The 18,311-nt window shown below is 40.2% G+C and overlaps 1 protein-coding gene across 33 annotated transcripts in view; it reads left to right on the top strand.

Annotated features, from left to right (window-relative positions):
• The first annotated feature begins 493 nt into the window (after nt 1-493).
• Rbm26 (RNA binding motif protein 26) overlaps nt 494-18,311 on the top strand; it is a 72,822-nt gene continuing 55,004 nt past the window's right edge. For 27 of the 33 annotated variants that reach the window (XM_076545543.1, XM_076545542.1, XM_006977973.4 and 24 more), the window contains exons 1-3: nt 508-669; nt 16,759-16,877; nt 17,419-17,555. In XM_076545543.1, coding sequence (XP_076401658.1) covers nt 599-669; nt 16,759-16,877; nt 17,419-17,555 — 327 coding nt within the window. In that variant the 5' untranslated portion in view covers nt 508-598. Of the gene's footprint in view, nt 670-16,758; nt 16,878-17,418; nt 17,556-18,311 lie in introns of all 33 variants that reach the window. The other 6 variants (XM_076545541.1, XM_076545540.1, XM_006977972.4 and 3 more) reach the window with 4 other exon arrangements.

Raw genomic sequence — 18,311 nt, 5'->3', positions numbered from 1 at the left:
CCGTACGGTCCGCCGAGCTTGCGTCTCTTCCCGGCATGCTCCGGGACTCGCCCGCGAGACCTCCGTGCGCTCTCGCGAGGTTTGCCGGCAGCCATCTTCTTGGGGGTGCTGGAAGCCGGGAAGACCCCCCGAACCGTTCCCCATTGAGCCGCCCTCCGCCGGCCGCGCTCTTCGCCGCCGCGTTTGCCGGCACGCCCCTAGTCCCAGGGCCGGGAGCGAGAAAGGCCTGGGCCCCGGGCGCGTTCGGCGGTCCTTTCGGGAAGCTTCACTGGGGTTCGGGGGGAGAGCCGGGCAAGGGGGAGGGCCCGCGTCAACCGTTGCCGCCTCAGCCCGGGGCCGGGGTCCGCCGAGGGCCCAGCTCCCCGGCGGCGGCGGGCGGGCGGGCGGGCGGGCGCGTGGCCGGCGGCGGCGGCGGCGGCCCCGCCGAGCTGCTCGCCGAGCGCGGCTCGCGGGAACCTGCCACCGGCACCTCCCACCGCGGCCCACGCGGACGGCGGCGCGCGGAGGAGGGGGCGGCGGCGGCGGCGCGGCGGCGGCTGCGACCGCGACCTGGGCGAGCGCAGCAGGCGTGTGACCGGCCTCCTCGGGGCCGCGGTGCATGGTCTCTAAGATGATCATTGAAAACTTCGAGGCACTCAAGTCCTGGCTCAGCAAGACCCTCGAGCCCATGTGAGTACCCCCGGGGAGCTGTCCTTGCAGGGGATGCCGCTGGCGGCGGCGGCGGCGGCGGCGGCGGTGGCGGTGATGGTGGGGGGACGGGGACGAGCACGGACCGGCGGCGGGCGCACAGGTCGGTGCGGGTTTTCCTCGAAGTGCCCGCGGCGGAGGCCAGAGCGAAGAGCAGGGGTCCCGGGGCTCTGTTTCCATCCCCTTCCCTCCACCTTCGCGTCCAGAATCGAGATAGCAGAAGCTGGAGCTGTGCTTCATTTTTTTTTTTTTTTTTTTTTTTATCGTTGAGCTGATCTTTGAACCGGTGTCTACTGCTTTTGTTTTCCCGTTACACGTAGGGTGATACCGAACTTCCCCATACACCTGTGTTTGCTGAGGGCCTTCAAATGGGTTTCTTTGCTTTCCATGAATGCTCGCAATATCATCATCCTGGCCATAGGTTATTTTACACTGTTTCTTTAAACGAGATGAATGACTTTTATTAGGGATTAGGGCAGTTCGGGTTTAAACTTCAGGTTTCACTTACAGTCCCTTAAAGAAAGGCCACGTCTTCCATGTGGTGTCTGGTTCATACGCACCTCTCTTAACTGATTGAAGATGTAACAGGTGCCAATGTGCCCAGTAAAACCCCCTTTCTGCACTCACACCCTACTCACTTGGAGAAGGGGGAAAAAAAAATCAAGTTTCTCTATATATGGGATATTTAGCAGTTTAAGGAGGAATTCAGTAGTTCGTGCAACCGTTGAAATGTCTTAGGCTGAAAATTTTTAGGAATTTTTTTATGAATTTATTCAATGCAAAACATCATAGGTAAATTTCTTTTCGGTATGGTTGATTTACAATAACAAGATGCAGCGGCAGATAATTCACCTATTTAATACATGTATTAAGATTTTACAGTGTGCTGAGGGAGGCTTTGGGACTAGAACTTTAAAATTCCCAGGTTAACAAGATGCAATAAGAATCTATTTCAGCCATGACCAGTTATGGCCATTGAAATAGAGTAGAAGATCGTGTAAACGTGGTTAGGATGGGGGCTGCTGGAGCACTTGTTGGAAGCTGTCTGAGCAGGTAATATTTAACAAAATTAAAGAGGAGAAGGACCGTTCGGGGTGATAGTCTGAGGAAAGAAGTGTTTGCAGAATGAAGAGTAGATGGAAAGGCCTGGTAGAAGACATGATCCTTGATTTGTGTAGAGAAGAGAGGAAAGACAATGAAGTCACAAGTAGGCAGGGCCCAAATCGTATGGGAGCTTTTAGGTCACGGTGAGGAATTAAGATTTTATTTGACGCCGGGTGGTTGTGGCGTATGCCTTTAATCCCAGCACTCGGGAGGCAGAGGCAGGCGGATCTCTGTGAGTTCGAGGCCAGCCTGGTCTCCAAAGCGAGTTCCAGGAAAGGCGCAAAGCTACACAGAGAAACCCTGTCTCGAAAAACCAAAACCAAAACAAAACAAAAAAAAGAGATTTTATTTAACATATACTAGAAAGGTAATTTAAAGCAGACCAGGACTGACTGGACTATAAATATGCCTGTTTTGTGGAGACGGAAGGGGAGGAAGAGTGAAATGAAGGGAGGCTATTTCGAAGGTATTGTAGAAAGAGACTGTATTGGATGATAGTGGAGACAGAACCAAATGTACTTCACAAATAGATCTGATAAAACTTGCTGATAGAGCAGGTGTGGAAGATAGGGAAAGAAAAATCAAGTATGATGGCCCAAAGTTAGTTTTAACAGCTGGATGGATGATGGAGGAGGCTGGAGTAGGGGTTATAAGGTGACCAGCTGTTGGTCTTAGCAGTTTAGTTGACTGGAACGGGATAGAGAGAAGTTCTATTTCAGAGAGCTGGAGGGGATAGCCTAGTGGTGACATATGCGGTGTGCAGAGCCATAGATGAAATCTTCAGTACCCTCCACCTCCAAATAAACAAAAAAGACCTTTGCTTTCAGTGGATGGGAGAGGAAGATGTATAGCAGGTGAGCCTGAGGACTAGCCTTGAACTGTGCCACTGCCACTCGCCTACAAGTTGTGTAGTGTTAGATAAGTTGCTTAACTCATTGCGTGTTTCCATCTTTGAAGAGGGAAAAATAGTGAATATATATAAAGAAAATCTTAGAATACTGCCCAGTTTGTAATTAGCACATTTCAGATCAACTTTATTGCATCTCGTGGTTTTTCACTAACCTACAACTTATATACTTAGTGTGTATGCGTCTGATTTTTTTAAATTAAAACAACAGCATGCTTATTGTAGCAACTACTCAGATGTCTCTTATTTTCCAGGATTACAATAAACAGTTTCTGCTAGTAGAGTCTACACAGTGGCCCTTTCTAATGTACATTATTGTACAGTAATTTAGCTCGTATTCTTGTTCTTTTAATTTTCATGTTTTCTCTATTCTAGGTGATGATCTATGAAAGCTTAATTATTTACCATCGTGGTTTCTAATGTTGGTTTCTTTCTTTTCTTTTCTTTTTTTTTTTTTAGACAAGGTTTATCTGTGTAATAGAATAGCTCTGGCTGACCTGTAACTTGCTTTGTAGATCAGGCTGGCCATGAACTCAGAGAGATCCGCCTGCCTCTTTCTCCTGAGTGCTGGGATCAAAGCCATGCACCACCACTGCTGGGCAAATGTCTGTTTGTTGTGTATTTTGTTTTTTTATGTAAAGAGTTTTTTTTGCTTAGTGTTGACGTGTAATTATAAAATACATACTGTTTGAGAAAGTATTAATATGAAGGAACATTATATAGTTTTTAACTATTCATGACACTTTTCTTTTTTTTTTTTTTTTTTTTTGGTTTTTCGAGACAGGGTTTCTCTGTGTAGCTTTGGAGCCTGTCCTGGAACTCTCTCTGTAGCCCAAGCTGGCCTCGAACTCACAGAGATCCACCTGCCTCTGCCTCCTGAGTGTTGGGATTAAGGGCTTGTGCCACCACCGCCCGGCGACACTTTTTTTTTTTTTTTTTAACAAACCTGAATTTTGAATGTATTAGCAAATTTTTGAGTATTTACTCTGTACTAATCAGAGTGGGAAATAGTATGTGGCAAGGTATGAAATAGCTGTTTTCATTACAGATGCTGAACAAGTAATTATAATACTGTGTGTGGTAAAGAAGTCCAAAGTGCTTTGGAAATACATTAGGTAGATGTCAAGAAAGGCTTCTTTGAAATGGTAACATTAGATCTCAGCTTGGATGAAGAGCAGCTTTCTAGGTTTTGGAGAACAGACTGTATTGAATGTCCTAAAAATGAGTTGGGGGAAAATTGTTTGGAGGAAATGAATGAAATTGAAAGAGCAGAGGGAGAATAGAAATGGTTAGGGACAAGAGAGGAGCCAGATCACACAGGACTTTATTGAGTCACGTTAATAATTTTGTGGTTATTAAAGCTTTTTTAGGAAGCCTGGGTTAGGGTAGGTGAGTTTGGAGAGTGATGGAGAGTGAGGTATGCTGGGAAGCTTGGCTGCATTTCCAACCTGAGTGACAGATGTGTGCATCTGTTTATTCCATTATAAGTTCTATAGTAGCAGAGTTCTGTTCTTTTTTCACAAGTCATTGAGAATTTAGATATTAAAATTTCCTCTTGAAGTATTTAGAATTGATGTCTTTTGATTTCAGCCATCTGCTTAGTCAGTCCTCCCTCCCCTATTAATGTCTTTTTGGTAATGTGAAATCCTAACCCCCTTCCCCCCAAAATATGATCTTTGTCATGGTGATTGGACCTTAAAGTTAGCATATAAAGTAATGGGCTTTATTATGGCATTTGTGTGTGTGTGTGTGTGTGTGTGTGTCTGTCTGTCTGTCTGTCTGTGTCTCTTTGTCTTTGTGTTTATTACTCCTCTCTAACTGGCCTTGACACCACTCTCCCCATGTTGCATTCTCCTTTTCTCCTCTCAGTCTTCCCATCAGTGTACATACCATGTGTTCCTTTACCCTCTGTTCTCACCCTCTCCCTGCCTAAGATCTCTCTCACATGCTCACTTGGTCTCTGTCTCTTATACGCACATACATACTTAACACTTAGAGTCTGATGATGAGAGAAAATAAGTAGTCTTTTTCATTCTGAGTCTGGCCTGGTTCACTAAATATAGTGGTCATTTTATACTTTATGGACGAAAAAAATTCCTCTCTGTAAATGTACCACATTTCTTTAATCTGTTGGATATTTTGCTGGTTCTGTTTCTTAGGTATTCCTAATAGTGAAACAATAAATCTGGATGTACAAATATCTCTGTGTTATGTTGAGTTAAAGTCCTTCTGGTGTATGCCTAAGTGTGGTATAGCTGCCCCTCCCTTCCCCTCCCCTCCTTTCCCTTTTTCCTATCCTTTCCTTTCTTTTTTCCTTTCCTTTGTCCCCCCCCCCCCCCCTTGTCCCCAAGACAGGGTTCCTCTGAGTAACAGGTCTGGCGTCCTAGGATTCACATTGTAGACTATGGTGACCTCGAACTGCTGCCTTCTGAGCATTGGGATTAAAGGCATTCACCCCCACTGCCTGGCTGTCCTTTGTTTTCTTGATCCTAGCCATTCTGCTTGGGGTGAGCCAGAATCTTGAAGCCAGTAGTCCTTATCAAGTATTTTTCCTACTACTGTACACTTTATATTTTGAGACAAAGTCTCTCATTAACTTGTAGCACCTTAATTTGGCTAGGGTTAGTTGACCAATGAGCTCTAGGGTCTGCCTGTTTACCACCCCAAACCCAAACTCTAATTTTTGTTTGTTTGTTTTTTGTTTTTTGAGACAGTTTATCTGTAGTTTTGTTGCCTGTCTCTGTAGACCAGGCTGGCCTTGAACTCACAGAGATCTGCCTGCCTCTGCCTTCCGAGTGCTGGGATTAAAGGCGTGCGCCACCACTACCAGGCCCAATCTCTAATTCATGTCTTCATACTTTTAAGGCAGACATTTTATTCACCTCTCTAGTCTCCTGAAAGCATTTTAATTTGTTTCTGTGGTAGTTAAGACTGTTTATTGGCCGTTTGTATTTCTTCCTTTGAGAACCATCTCATTTATTGGTTGAATACTTTGTGGGTTTTTCAGTTGTTTATACAATCTAGTTATTAACCCTGTCCTGTTCTCTAGGTTGTCTCTTCACTCTGGTAATTGTTTCCTTTGCAGTACCTCTTCATTTCAGGTAATCTCATTTCTCAACTCGTGGGCTTATTTCTGGTGCTATTAGAGTACTTTTCAGAAGTCCTAGTGTGTAAATAAATCTTAGAGTGTTCTATCTGATTTTCTTCTAGCAAGGCTTCAGGTTTTTTTTTTAATTTGTTTGTTTTAAATAGAAAATTTTTCTTTCACTATTTTTTTTTGTGGGCTTGTTACCGTATGTGGTAATTTAAAAAAATCAGGTTTTTTTATATGAAGGGACTCCTCTAGATACAGTCAAATCCTTTAAGTTTTCAGAAAATAAAATTGTGAGACAGACTAATGCTCAGACTTTAGTTTTGTTGTAAAGATGGGAATGCCTTAGTTTTTGCTTCTGCAGCTATATATTGCTGTGAAAGCAGGTTGTGTAAAAGAAAGAAAGCAAACTTGTTGACCTCATAGATCAGTGTTCTCATGTCTGCCATTCAGTTAGCTTAGGGATCTAGGCAAGTGAGCCTCCCTTTTCTTTACTGATAGAATTGGGGAGAATTGTTTCCTTGTACAGTTAGAAGAGAATGAGACACATCTAAGAGTCTACTGCCTGCCCTCCTTCCATCAATACTGCTTGATGAACACACACAGGACTCCTACTGCTCCCACTAACATTTGCATGCATTGCTGGTGTTCTTAATCCCTTTGTTTGAGAGTGTTCTCTCTGTTTTGCAGGTGATGAGACAATGAGGCACTGAAGTTAAGATACTAGCTCACAGTCAATTAAATTCAAGCCTTATTTATACTCTAGAGCAGCAGTTTTCAACCTGTGGATCTTGACCCTTTTGGGGGTCGAATGACTCTTTGACAGGTGTCGCTTAAAACTATTGGAAAACAGATATTTACATTATAATTCATAACAGTAGCAAAATTGCAGCTATGAAGTAGCAGTGAAAATAATTTTATGGTTGGGGTCATCACAAATTGAGGAACTGTATTAAAGGGTCACAGCCTTAGGAAGATTGAGAACTGCTTGATTGAGCAGAACATGCACAGCTCCAAAGCCGTGCATATAGTATGCTACTGCTGCATGGTAGTGGGGATGATATTTTCTTTCCATTATGGTATACTTTCTTCTTCTTCTTCTTCTTCTTCTTCTTCTTCTTCTTCTTCTTCTTCTTCTTCTTCTTCTTCTTCTTCTTCCTCTTCCTCTTCCTCTTCCTCTTCCTCTTCCTCTTCCTCTTCCTCTTCCTCTCCTCCTCCACCACCTCCTCCTCCCCCCCCCCCTTTTTTCCTGAGACAGGGTTTATCTGTGTAACAGCCCTGGCTGTCCTGGAACTTGATTTGTAGACTAGGTTGGCCTCGAATTCACAGAGATCCACCTGCCTATGCCTCTCGAGTGCTGGGATTAAAGGCATGTGCCACCACACCTGGCATTAATTTTCTTTTTAAACTATTAGACTGTCATTCACAGTAACCCCTTTGAAAAGGAACAAGGTTCTAAAAGCATTACATACAGTTTGAGAGATATTCCCTTGGAGTTTTTGTAGTACTTTTTTCTTTGCATATGTTTGCTATTAATAAGTACTTTAAAAAAACTCATTAAAATTTATTTTTTTTTATCTTGAATTATGGAAAAATTGTTTTTTTTGTGTGTTTGCATAATGATCTTTTTAGCCTAAACCTTGATTAGATTTTCTTCTTAATTTTTCCTCTACTGCTGAGTAGCTTCTTTGGCATAGTAAGTTAGTTTGCACATTAAGGAAGAAAGACTAAGCAAAAATAGCAAAAAAAAAAAAAAAAAAAAAAAGAAAAGTATACTTTTCTTACAGTTGCATTCTTACTTACTTCCTATTTTTATGAGCATCTAATTTCTGCAAAGCTAAACTTTCTTTGTGATTCTCTATCACATTGCTTATATTCGCCCTTTTTCTCCAATTTTTAAATAGTAAAAATTCATTGACAGCTTATTCTATGCTGATCATTTTGCCTTTATTGAATGTGAACTGGGTTTTGTTAAAGATGACAAAGTGAACTCTTAGGACTATTTAGTAGCACACCTTACTAGCTATGAATATCTTTTCCTATCTCCTTTTGATATATGGCTCTCAAGGTCATATTCTATTGCCGCAGTCTGTTGCTTGAAGTCTATGTGGTCTTTCAATAAAAATCCCAGAGCCAGATATTGGGGTAAATGCTGAGAGATGAGAGGAACAAAGGAACAAGGCACTGCCACGTCCCACCTTGCCAACTCCATGAATCCTCTGACCTGAAAGGGGTCCAGCCGAAAAGTCTCTCCAGCCAAAAAGAGGCTCTCAGCCAAAAAGCTTTTCAGTTGAAAAGGCCTTTAGCCAAAAGGGCTTTAGTTCCTGTCTCCTCACACCTTATATACCTTTCCCCGCCCAGCTAGATTACTTTCTTCCTAGTGCTGGGATTAAAGGCATGTGCAGCTACTGCCTGGCCTCCGTGTTTATCTAGTCCTCTGGTCTTCAGGCAAATTTTATTAGGGTATACAATATATCACCACAGCGGTCCTATGTGATTATAGCCATTAAATGATGGTGCCATTTTGATTCTGAAGCTTTGTATGGTGGTGCTTCTTGACTTTAGATCTTTTATATGTATATGTGTTGTATGTCAGTACTAAAATAGAGATCTGATGGGATCTGTTTTTCCCATAAACTTATCTGGGATTTGCCGGGCGGTGGTGGCGCACGCCTTTAATCCCAGCACTCGGGAGGCAGAGCCAGGCGGATCTCTGTGAGTTCGAGGCCAGCCTGGTCTACCAAGTGAGTTCCAGGAAAGGCGCAAAGCTACACAGAGAAACCCTGTCTCGAAAAACCAAAAAAAAAAAAAAAAAAAAAAACTTATCTGGGATCTATCTAGTTGGGGATTGACTTTCCAACATAACTCTTTAATCACTCTTGCATAACTTATGACATGCATCACATGCTACATACATGTTTAGTAGTTAACTGTTACTTGTTTTTGCATCATTGTTGGAATCTGGCAGGTGAAAACCAACTTTGCCTCTTATAGTTTGTCTTGTTCTAGGTAGCACCTAGAACAATGTGTGTGACAGACTTCAGTATTAAATGTATTAATTTACATTTCTTCTTTGTTGAATACAAGCTCGTTTGTATAAAATTAAACACTGTGTTACATTTTAGAGTAGCTGACATGAGCAGCATTAAAAATACATTCTTTGGGTCGATTTCTCTTTTTATTTCAATATTTTGAACATCTATTTGCTTACTTCTGTGTGTGCTCAGGCACTGGCACATGGTGGCCGTTAGAAGACAGCCTGTAGGAGTGGATTCTTTACTTCCTTCTGGATTCTGGGGATTGGACTCAGGTCATCAAGCTGGGTGGCAAGCACCTTTAGCTGCCTAGCAATCTTACCAGAACCCTCTTTATTATAGTACCTTCAGAATTAGGATTTTTTTTTTCCATTTTGTTTTTTCCTAGCAGGCTGGTCTTATTCTTACCCAAATCTGGAATTTACATGTATTTGCCACTGTGCCAGGCTAAGATTAGAAGTTTAAAGCTTAAAGTTAGTTAAAATAGTTTAGTAATTTTTTTTTTTTTGGACATAGAGCACTGACGAGTTCATTTTTACTGAAGAAAATGTTGAGTGTTTCTGTGCAAGGCAGCTCTGTTCATGGAGCTAGACAAAAGTAATAATTCTAATTATATATTAATTTAGTGGAAGAGTTAATACTGTGTAATTCATTATTGGCCATGATACTTATGTCCATTGCTTATTTTATTTCCTTATCTTGATAAATGCCTCTCAAGACCATATTTTATTGCTGAATCCTATTTGAATTTTCCATTTGAATTTTGAGTTTACTAAATTTAGTGGTGTGTGTGTGTGTGTGTGTGTGTGTGTGTGTGTGTGTGTGTGTGTGTGTTTTAGCACTTTGACTGCCTTATGGTACTTCTCAAATAAAATTACTTAACATCCATAAACCACAAGATAGGGAAAGTATTGGGAGCAAAATGGATATATTACCTTGTTTGGTGTATACATGTGGAAAATGGCTAAGTCAGGCTTGAACAAATTTCCCACCTTTCCTTCCAACTTTCTTTCCAAAGAGAATGAATGAGATGAAGTGGGTGAAGATAAACCTTTCTTACCAAATTTATTACCCTCTTACTACCATATTTTTGTGAGAAAAAATTATTTTTAGTGTATGCCTTAGGGTTACAGTTGCTGTGATGACACTTTATGATGCAATACAACTTGAGGAGGAAAGAGTTTCTTTGGCTTGCGGATCCTGTAGTATAGTCACAGTTGAGGGAAGCCGAGGCAGGTACTCCAACCAGGGGGGACCTGGAGGCAGGAGCTGATGCAGAGGCCATGGAGGAGTGCTGCTTACTGGCTTGCTCCACCTGCTTTCTTGGGCCTCCAGCCCAGGGAAGTCCCCACCTACAAGGGGCTGGGCCCTCCCTCATTAATCACTAATTAAGAAAATAAGCTAAGGCTGGCCTGCTTTCACCCAGTTTTGCAGTTGAGGTTCCTTTCTTCAATGACTAGCTGTGTCAAGTTAACATAAGACTAGTCAGAACGATGTTCAAATAATCATTTGTACCAAGAAAAAGCTTATTTTTTATTTGATTTCTGTTTGTAAACAGTGTAGTAAGTTTGAGATTTCCTAGTGCACCTTTCTGAAATATATTACTCACATATAAGCAATATTTTATAGTTTTCACTGGTGAGGTTTTACAAAAAAAAGATTTTTTTCTATGTCTTATAATTAATTTCATTTTGCATCTGTTATTAGTATTTAGAACTATAATTGATATATATTATTAACCCATTTTTCTGAAACATTTGGCTTGCTTCAGATTTGCTAAGATTGCTTTTTAGTGGGAGGTCTTCAGGCCACTACAGATGTGAACTCAAAGGGCATAGTGGGAACTCAACTCCTTTTCTTCTTTCTTGTTCACTTCTCAGCTGTAAGTGAGCACTTTCTGTTTGCCATGTAGTCTCACCTTGATGTGCTAGCCTGCCATAGGACAAAAAGCTGCTTTTGCAATTGTGTGGGTCCCATCTTAAGGTACTCACCTAATCCTAATTATTTCTCAAAGGCCCATACCTCATAATACCTCACAGTGAGGATTATTTTCCACTTTCAGTAGAGACACCTAAGCCATAGCAGGTGAATAATATTTAAGAAAAATTAGACAGTTTCTTAAATTTTTTTAAGTTAATCACTGTACAATAAGAATGAGAACTTTCTTGAATTCTTTAGAATGAAAAGCAAAGTGCTTTTCACATTTTGTCCTTGCACATTTAGTACCTACATAGTTTTTCTACTTTTTAATTTACTATCCCATGGTTTATGTCACCATTTTGTTCTTATCTTTAGGGTTGTTTTCTATATTTTGTTTATGTAAATAATTCTGCAATGGACATTTTCTCCTATGTAGTTACCATGTGGGTACATATTTTATTAGGAATTGACTAATACTGCTTTTGAAAACTTTATTAAGAAGTAGACCAGGCTGGCCTCAGACTCACAGAGAGTGCTGGGATTAAGGCGTGGGTCAACCACCCAGTTTAAAATTTTGGTTTTTGAAAGAGTAATCCTAAGTATAGAATATAGAATTATAACTTTGATACAAATTAGGTATTTTCATGAACATAAAAATAAAAAATTGCTGGCTGGTGATGGCGCACGCCTTTAATCCCAGCACTTGGGAGGCAGAGGCAGGTGGATCTCTGTGAGTTCAAGGCCAGCCTGGGCTACAGAGTGAGTTCCAGGAAAGGCGCAAAGCTACACAGAGAAACCCTGTCTTGATAAACCAAAAAAAAAAAAAAAAGAAAAATGGTCAGAACAGATGTGGGTTTATATCTGTGTTCTAAAGCTATTGAGATAATATATTTAAATTTTAATTCCTACCCCAGGTAACCTCCAGCTCCTCTCTTTGAAGATTATTGAAAATGGAAGATTGGGTTGAATTCCATCAGTTATCTTCCACTGGAAATTTTAAAAAGTTCAGAATAATTGAACAGGACAAATATCTGTAACTGGAGTATTCCTGTGTCCACCTAGCTCCTGTAGCTGCTCAGGCCCAGCCAAACACACAGAGACTTATATTATTTACAAACTGTATGACCTAATGGCTCAGGCTTCTTGCTAGCTGTTCTTATATCTTAAATTAACCCATTTCTATTAATCTGTAAGTTGCCACGTGCCACGTGGCTCGTGGCTTACTGCTATCTTTACATCTTGCTTCTCATCACAGCGGCTGGCAGCGTCTCTCTGCCTCAGCCTTCCACCTCCCAGAATTCTCCTTTCTTTGTCTCGCCCACACTATCCTTCCTGCCTGGCTACTGGCCAATCAGCGTTTTATTTATCAATCAATCATAGCAACATATATTCACAGCATACAGGACATCCCACAGCAAATATCTTTTTTAAAAATACTGTAGTGGAAGCTGGGTGATGGTGGTGCATGCCTTTCATCCAATAGCTCTCTGAGTTTGAGGCCAGCCTGGTCTACAGCGCGAGTTCCAGGACGCCAGGGAGAAACTATAGTGGAATGCCTGTGTTTTCTGTACTGTCATTACAATTTTGACATTGTTAAGTTAAAATACAAATAGATAAGCATGCTAGATAATTGCTTGCAGCTTTTTTTTTTTTTTAGGCTCAGTCTGATTCTAGTTTAAATTATTAAGTCAGTTTAATTATTTTCAAGAATTTTATTGACTTTCTCCATTTCTTTTAATTTCATCATTGAATATGTACAATTTCCTCCTTATCTAGAAGAGACTAATGCTCTTAATAGCTACTCCTATGATTTCTTTTTACATTATTCAAAATGTTTCTCTTTTGTGTGTATGTATATGGGCATGTTTGCCTTTGTGTGCATGTGGCAGTCAGAAAACCGCTTGTTGGATTACCTTTATGCACTGAACCCTCTCACTGCCCCATTCCTGTGCTTCCAGGGGTAGGAAGCTGGACCTTTACAACTCCACAAGGTTTAAAACTAAAAATGTATTCTTACTAGTTGTATTAAGGTTTATTAAGATATTGATGAAGTTTTAGTCTTAGGCTTTTAAGTAATTTTGTGAATGACTATTAATCTGGATAATTTGTCAAAAGTCACTGAAGCTGTTATTCTGGTGGGAAATTCAGATGTTTTATGTTCATTTTGCTCCTTTTTGCTGGAATCTTTCTTTGGTGTCAACTCTTCTCCTACCTTGGGTTCTTTGTGTTGAGTTCTGCTTGCCTGGGCTGCCCTTTTCCCAGTCATGAAGTGCATGCGCTTGCAGTCACTGCTGATCCTTGTAAGAATTCAGCCACCGTGTAGGTGATAGGAAGCCATCTTGTTTACCTCTGGAAGAATGTCCAGTGCTCTTAACCACTGAGTCATTTCTCCAGTCCAAAGTACATTTTGAAAAGAAATTTTCATGAAATTTCTTATGTACTACTAAAATACCCCCCCCCCCCCGTTTTGATTATAACTAACTTCAAGTGTTGGTTAAAAATGGAAGTAGAATTATGAGAAAATTTGATTTATAGTTATTGAGTAACAAGTTACCTGGGCACTTAGCAACAAAGTAGGTATTTATGATCTTGAAGCTTTTATGTGTCAAGTTAGTTGATATTTCTATCTCTCGTTGGATTGTGGTCAGATTGTTGGAAATAAAATTTGGGTTCTCTTTGGACTTCAGAATCTGCTTCAAGGCTTATTTACATGTACTGTTTGCAAGACTCGGCAGTTCTTTGCTAGCCATTGCCTTGCATCCTCATTTCATTGTCCTAGCATAGTCTCCATGATGCTGCTTGAGTGCTCTTGGACGTTGAATATGATTAAAAAGGTGACAGAGACAAAGCAAGGGAGATGCCACAATGCCATTTTCACCCCAGCCCAGAAGAAAGACCTGCCATAATGCCTGCCATGCTTAGTTCATCAGCAGGCCTTCAAACTGATGTATTACTCAAGTGGGGAGAGAATTAGGTGGTAACTCTTTGAAGGGAGGAATGAAGAACTGGTGGATGTTATTTTAAAATTACCACAATGATATAGACTGCGAATTCCTTACAGTACAGGTAATAAATGTTTTTGTTCTTTTGGTGTGTGATGTGTATGTGTTTATATGAGTGTGTACACATGGCATGTGGAAGCTGTAGGTCTATGTTGATGGTCTCACTCCACCTTACTTTTTATTTTATTTTATTTTTATGTTTTGAGACAGGATCTTTCCCTAAACCTGGAGCTCATTGATTTAGTTAGGTTGGCTAGCTGGCCACAGCTACAGGAGTCTGCCTGTGCCTGTGCCTACAGTGCTGGAGTTCTAAATATGCCACGGCAACATTTTGTTTTGTTTTTATTTATGTATTCATTTTTATGTGAGTGCTAGATAACTGAACTCGGGTCTTCATGCTTGTGCAGCAGGCACTTTGTGGTCTGAGCCATCTCCCTAGCGTTTGTGTTTTTATTTTGTTCTGTTTTGAGATAGGGGGTCTCTCTATGCAGTCTTGTCTGTCCTGGAACTTGCTCTGTAGTCTAGGCTGACCTTGAATGCAGAGATCCACCTGCCTTTGCCTCCTGAGCACTCTGATCAAAGGTGCGCAATGCCATGCCTAGCTAATCTTTTGTTACTTCGATCCCTTACTATCATATATATTTAAAAATTACTGTTAAATTTCTGTATCATCAGTATCTTTAAGGAAAACCTTTTTTATTTACATTGTTGGTATGAATTAAGTAGTTGTTTTTGTGCTAAGCCTTCACTTTAAATTTAAAGCTAGGTATCTGTTTCTGAGTTAGGGTTTCATTGAATGGATATTAGAAGGATCCTGGAAGCAAAGGCATGGGTGTGGGAATTTGGGGGATTTAGAGGCTTTGTGAAATAGTGGTTTTTGAAAAATACGTTGGGAAGGGTAGAGTGCAGAATGTGAACTGAACTGGGTTGCAACTAAGGCTGTTGAGAGGTTAAAAAAAAGCTATGGTGGAGTTTTACAGAAAATAATATGGAAAGTGGATAGAAGTTTGTGGTTGTAACACTAGGTATTTAGAGAAATGACGAGTTGATTATCTGGTTTCTGGGCATTTCATTGTAAAGGGGGAGTCTTCTACAGTGGTTAAAAGTGTGAACTTTAGAGTAGAATATTTTAGTTTTAAATAATGGCTCATTTACTTACTTGCTTAGCAGTCTTAGGAAACCTGCTTAGCTCCACCCCCTTCAGGTTTTTCAGTAAAGTGAGAGCCTTCCATGTATGTAATAGTAGAGCTAGCCTGGTTTATGGAACAGAATGAATTCAGTAAAGCTAGCTATTGCTATTATTTTGTTGTTTAATTTGTAACGTGATTCTTAGTTAAATAACACATTTTATTTAGTTTAAGAATTCCTTGCTTTTTTGAATTGGACAAACATGATTCAGGCATCAGAGAATTCCTTTCTGACCTGGTCTCTCCTTTACTTGGAACCTGCTAAGGCTTCCTCACACAAGTAACCATAATTATACTTATGCATATGTATTATTTGTCTGTAACAATCCATGTATATAACCTCTTTTTTTGTGAATGGTAGCATATTGTTTACTCTTTCTTTCTTTCTTTCTTTCTTTCTTTCTTTCTTTCTTTCTTTCTTTCTTTCTTTCTTTCTTTCTTTCTTTCTTTCTTTCTTTCTTTCTTTCTTTCTTTCTTCCTTCCTTCCTTCCTTCCTTCCTTCCTTCCTTCCTTCCTTCCTTCCTTCCTTCCTTCCTTCCTTCCTTCCTTCCTTCCTTCCTTCCTTCCTTCCTTCCTTCCTTCCTCCTTCCTCCCTCCCTCCCTCCCTCCCTCCCTCCCTCCCTCCCTCCCTCCCTCCCTCCCTCCCTCCCTCCTTTCTTCTCCTCCTCCTTTTTTTTTTTTTTTTTTTTTTGGTTTTTTTGAGACAGAGTTTCTCTGTGTAGTTTTTGGTGCCTGTCCTGGAACTTGCTCTGTAGACCAGGCTGGCCCCCAACTCACAGAGATCCGCCTGCCTCTGCCTCCCAAGTGCTGGGATTAAAGGTGCGCCACCACCGCCCAACTGTTTACACTTTTATATACCTTACTTTTAATATTTAAAACGTTGCTTTTTCTAAGTCTATTCTTTTTGGTATTTTGTTGCTTGTCATTTTCATATGTGAATTGAGCGTAATTAATATTTCCTGTTCTCTTTAAACGGCCATTCCTTCCCAACCTCCTGCCTCTGTTACATAGGTGGTCTTGATTATAGAAACTTAGTGCTAGAGGAATTTATCTTTTTGCTTTAACTCATCAGTTCTCAACTTGTGGGTCATGATCCCTCTGGAGGTTGAAGGTTGGAAAACACAAATATTTACATTATGATTTATAACAGTGGCAAAGTTACAGTTGTGAAGTAGCAACAAAATAAGTTTATGGTTGGGGAACAACATGAGGAACTGTATTAAAGGGTTACAACATTAGGAAGATTGAGAACCACTGTTGTCATTACTGAACTTTTAGTCCTATTTTTCTTGACTCTTCATTCAATCCTCTTGAGTGGAGTTACAGATGGTTTTGAGCCTCCATGTGAATTCTGGGAACTGAACTGGGGATTGCAAGAGCAAGTGCTCTTAACCACTAATCCATCTCTCCAGCTCCGATGACATGCTTTCAAGAAATTATGTTTTTAAGGCTGGGCGGTGGTGGCGCATGCCTTTAATCCTAGCACTCAGGAGGCAGAGCCAGAGCCAGGTGGATCTCTGTGAGTTTGAGGTCAGCCTGGTCTACAGAGTGAGATCCAGGACAGGCACCAAAACTACATGGAGAAACCTGTTTCGAAAAACCAAAAAAAAAAAAAAAAAAAAATTATGTTTTCGAGAAGTGATGCAGCATATAAAATATATTAACATAAGGAAAATATTCATTCAGGGCCTTTCATGAGCCTAGTGTTTTTACATATATTAACTCAATTATATGTCATATTTTGTGAGTTATAACTTAGTTATAGATGTGAAGTCATTTATGGCTAAGTTTCTTTCAGCATTATTATTATTATTTTTTTCTTTAGCTGTGATGCCGATCCATCAGCCCTAGCAAAATATGTTTTAGCTCTGGTAAAGAAAGACAAAAGTGAGAAGGAATTAAAGGCATTATGCATTGATCAGCTCGATGTATTTCTTCAGAAAGGTAATACCTTTGGTTTTAAAATACTATTTGAATAAGTTACTTAAAATAATATTGTGTACAAATAGTAAAGGAATTTAGCCCCTGGTTGTGTTAGCTGTAACAGCGTTGAATACACATAAGACTGTTTTTATATTTATGGTTTCTTTCCTCAATATCTTTTATACTACTTTGTTACATAGATTAACATATTAAGAAAACAACTGCCTATTTTAGACAATACTAAAGAAACTTCTTGAAATATTTAGAGCATATTTTCCTACTTTGTTGTACTTTTCCCACATCTAGATAATGGCTAGTTTTGGGGTCTGTGTATTGGATGTGCTACATGTCAAAGAATAGTCATGGATGGGAGCAGCTGGCCAAGAGGCTTTTGTCATTCTAGTCTTGAAACTTGAATGAATCATTGTCAGGGAACTTGTACCGATATACACTACTTGGAAAGCTATTGGTCAGGATGTTAAGAAACTTGATGTGTAGAACTGGGGAATTAAAGTCTTAATAAATATCTTTTGTTCTGTGAATTTTTTGGTTTTATTTCTAGAGACACAAATATTTGTGGAAAAACTTTTTGATGCTGTGAACACAAAGAGTTATCTACCTCCTCCAGAGCAGCCATCGTCAGGAAGCCTGAAGGTAGACTTTCTTCAGCACCAAGAAAAAGATATAAAAAAAGAAGAGGTGAGAATTCATTGTATCGTGTTGGTTCCTTAAGTTCACAGAAGGAATAATCAGTTGAGTTTTTTCTGCATTTTTGTATTCAGTGTCCTAAATACCTGTTCCTAAGTTCAGGGACTTCTCCAGGAGTACTTAGTGAACTTAGAATTTAATTGTAATCATGCTTGTGGTTTAGTTAATGCAAAAGAATTAAAAGTTAAGCAAAGAAAAACAGTTTGAGAGGAAGTTGGTGGAAAACAAGTGTGAGCATCTGCACTCTGGAGTCATATGGAATGTGCTTAATTCCCTAGACACGAGTTGTAGCAGCAGCATGTATTGTAAGGAAGAAGTCAGAGACTTACTGCTCACTCTTTTGACTTAAAAAAAAAATTATTCTGTTTATCGGTGTTTTGCCTGGGTGTTTGTGTGTACCTAGTGCGTATAAGCCAAAAGAGGGTCTCACAGTGCCTGGAACTGGAGGTGTAGATTGTTGTGAGCCACCATGTAGGTGCTGGGAGTTGAACCCAAGTCCTCTGGAAGAACAGCAATGCTCAGTTGGATTATTTGGATTATTTTTATTTGGATTATTCATCTTCTGCCTAACATATAACAGAATTCCAGACTGCCAAGAGAAAAGCAAGTGTTGGTGTAAACTATTGTATTTTCACAAACAAGTACAGTGAGCCATTCTTAAAAGGAAATGGTGGAGACACTGTAGATCCCAAAGTTTTCAGAGGGTAGCTGAAGACCAGTCTTATAAGTAGGCCTTTTTATAGCTTA

The sequence above is a fragment of the Peromyscus maniculatus genome, chromosome 9, assembly GCF_049852395.1.
Source record: "Peromyscus maniculatus bairdii isolate BWxNUB_F1_BW_parent chromosome 9, HU_Pman_BW_mat_3.1, whole genome shotgun sequence".
In the NCBI taxonomy this organism is placed as follows: domain Eukaryota; kingdom Metazoa; phylum Chordata; class Mammalia; order Rodentia; family Cricetidae; genus Peromyscus; species Peromyscus maniculatus.
This window is presented reverse-complemented; position numbering and strand designations above follow the sequence as displayed.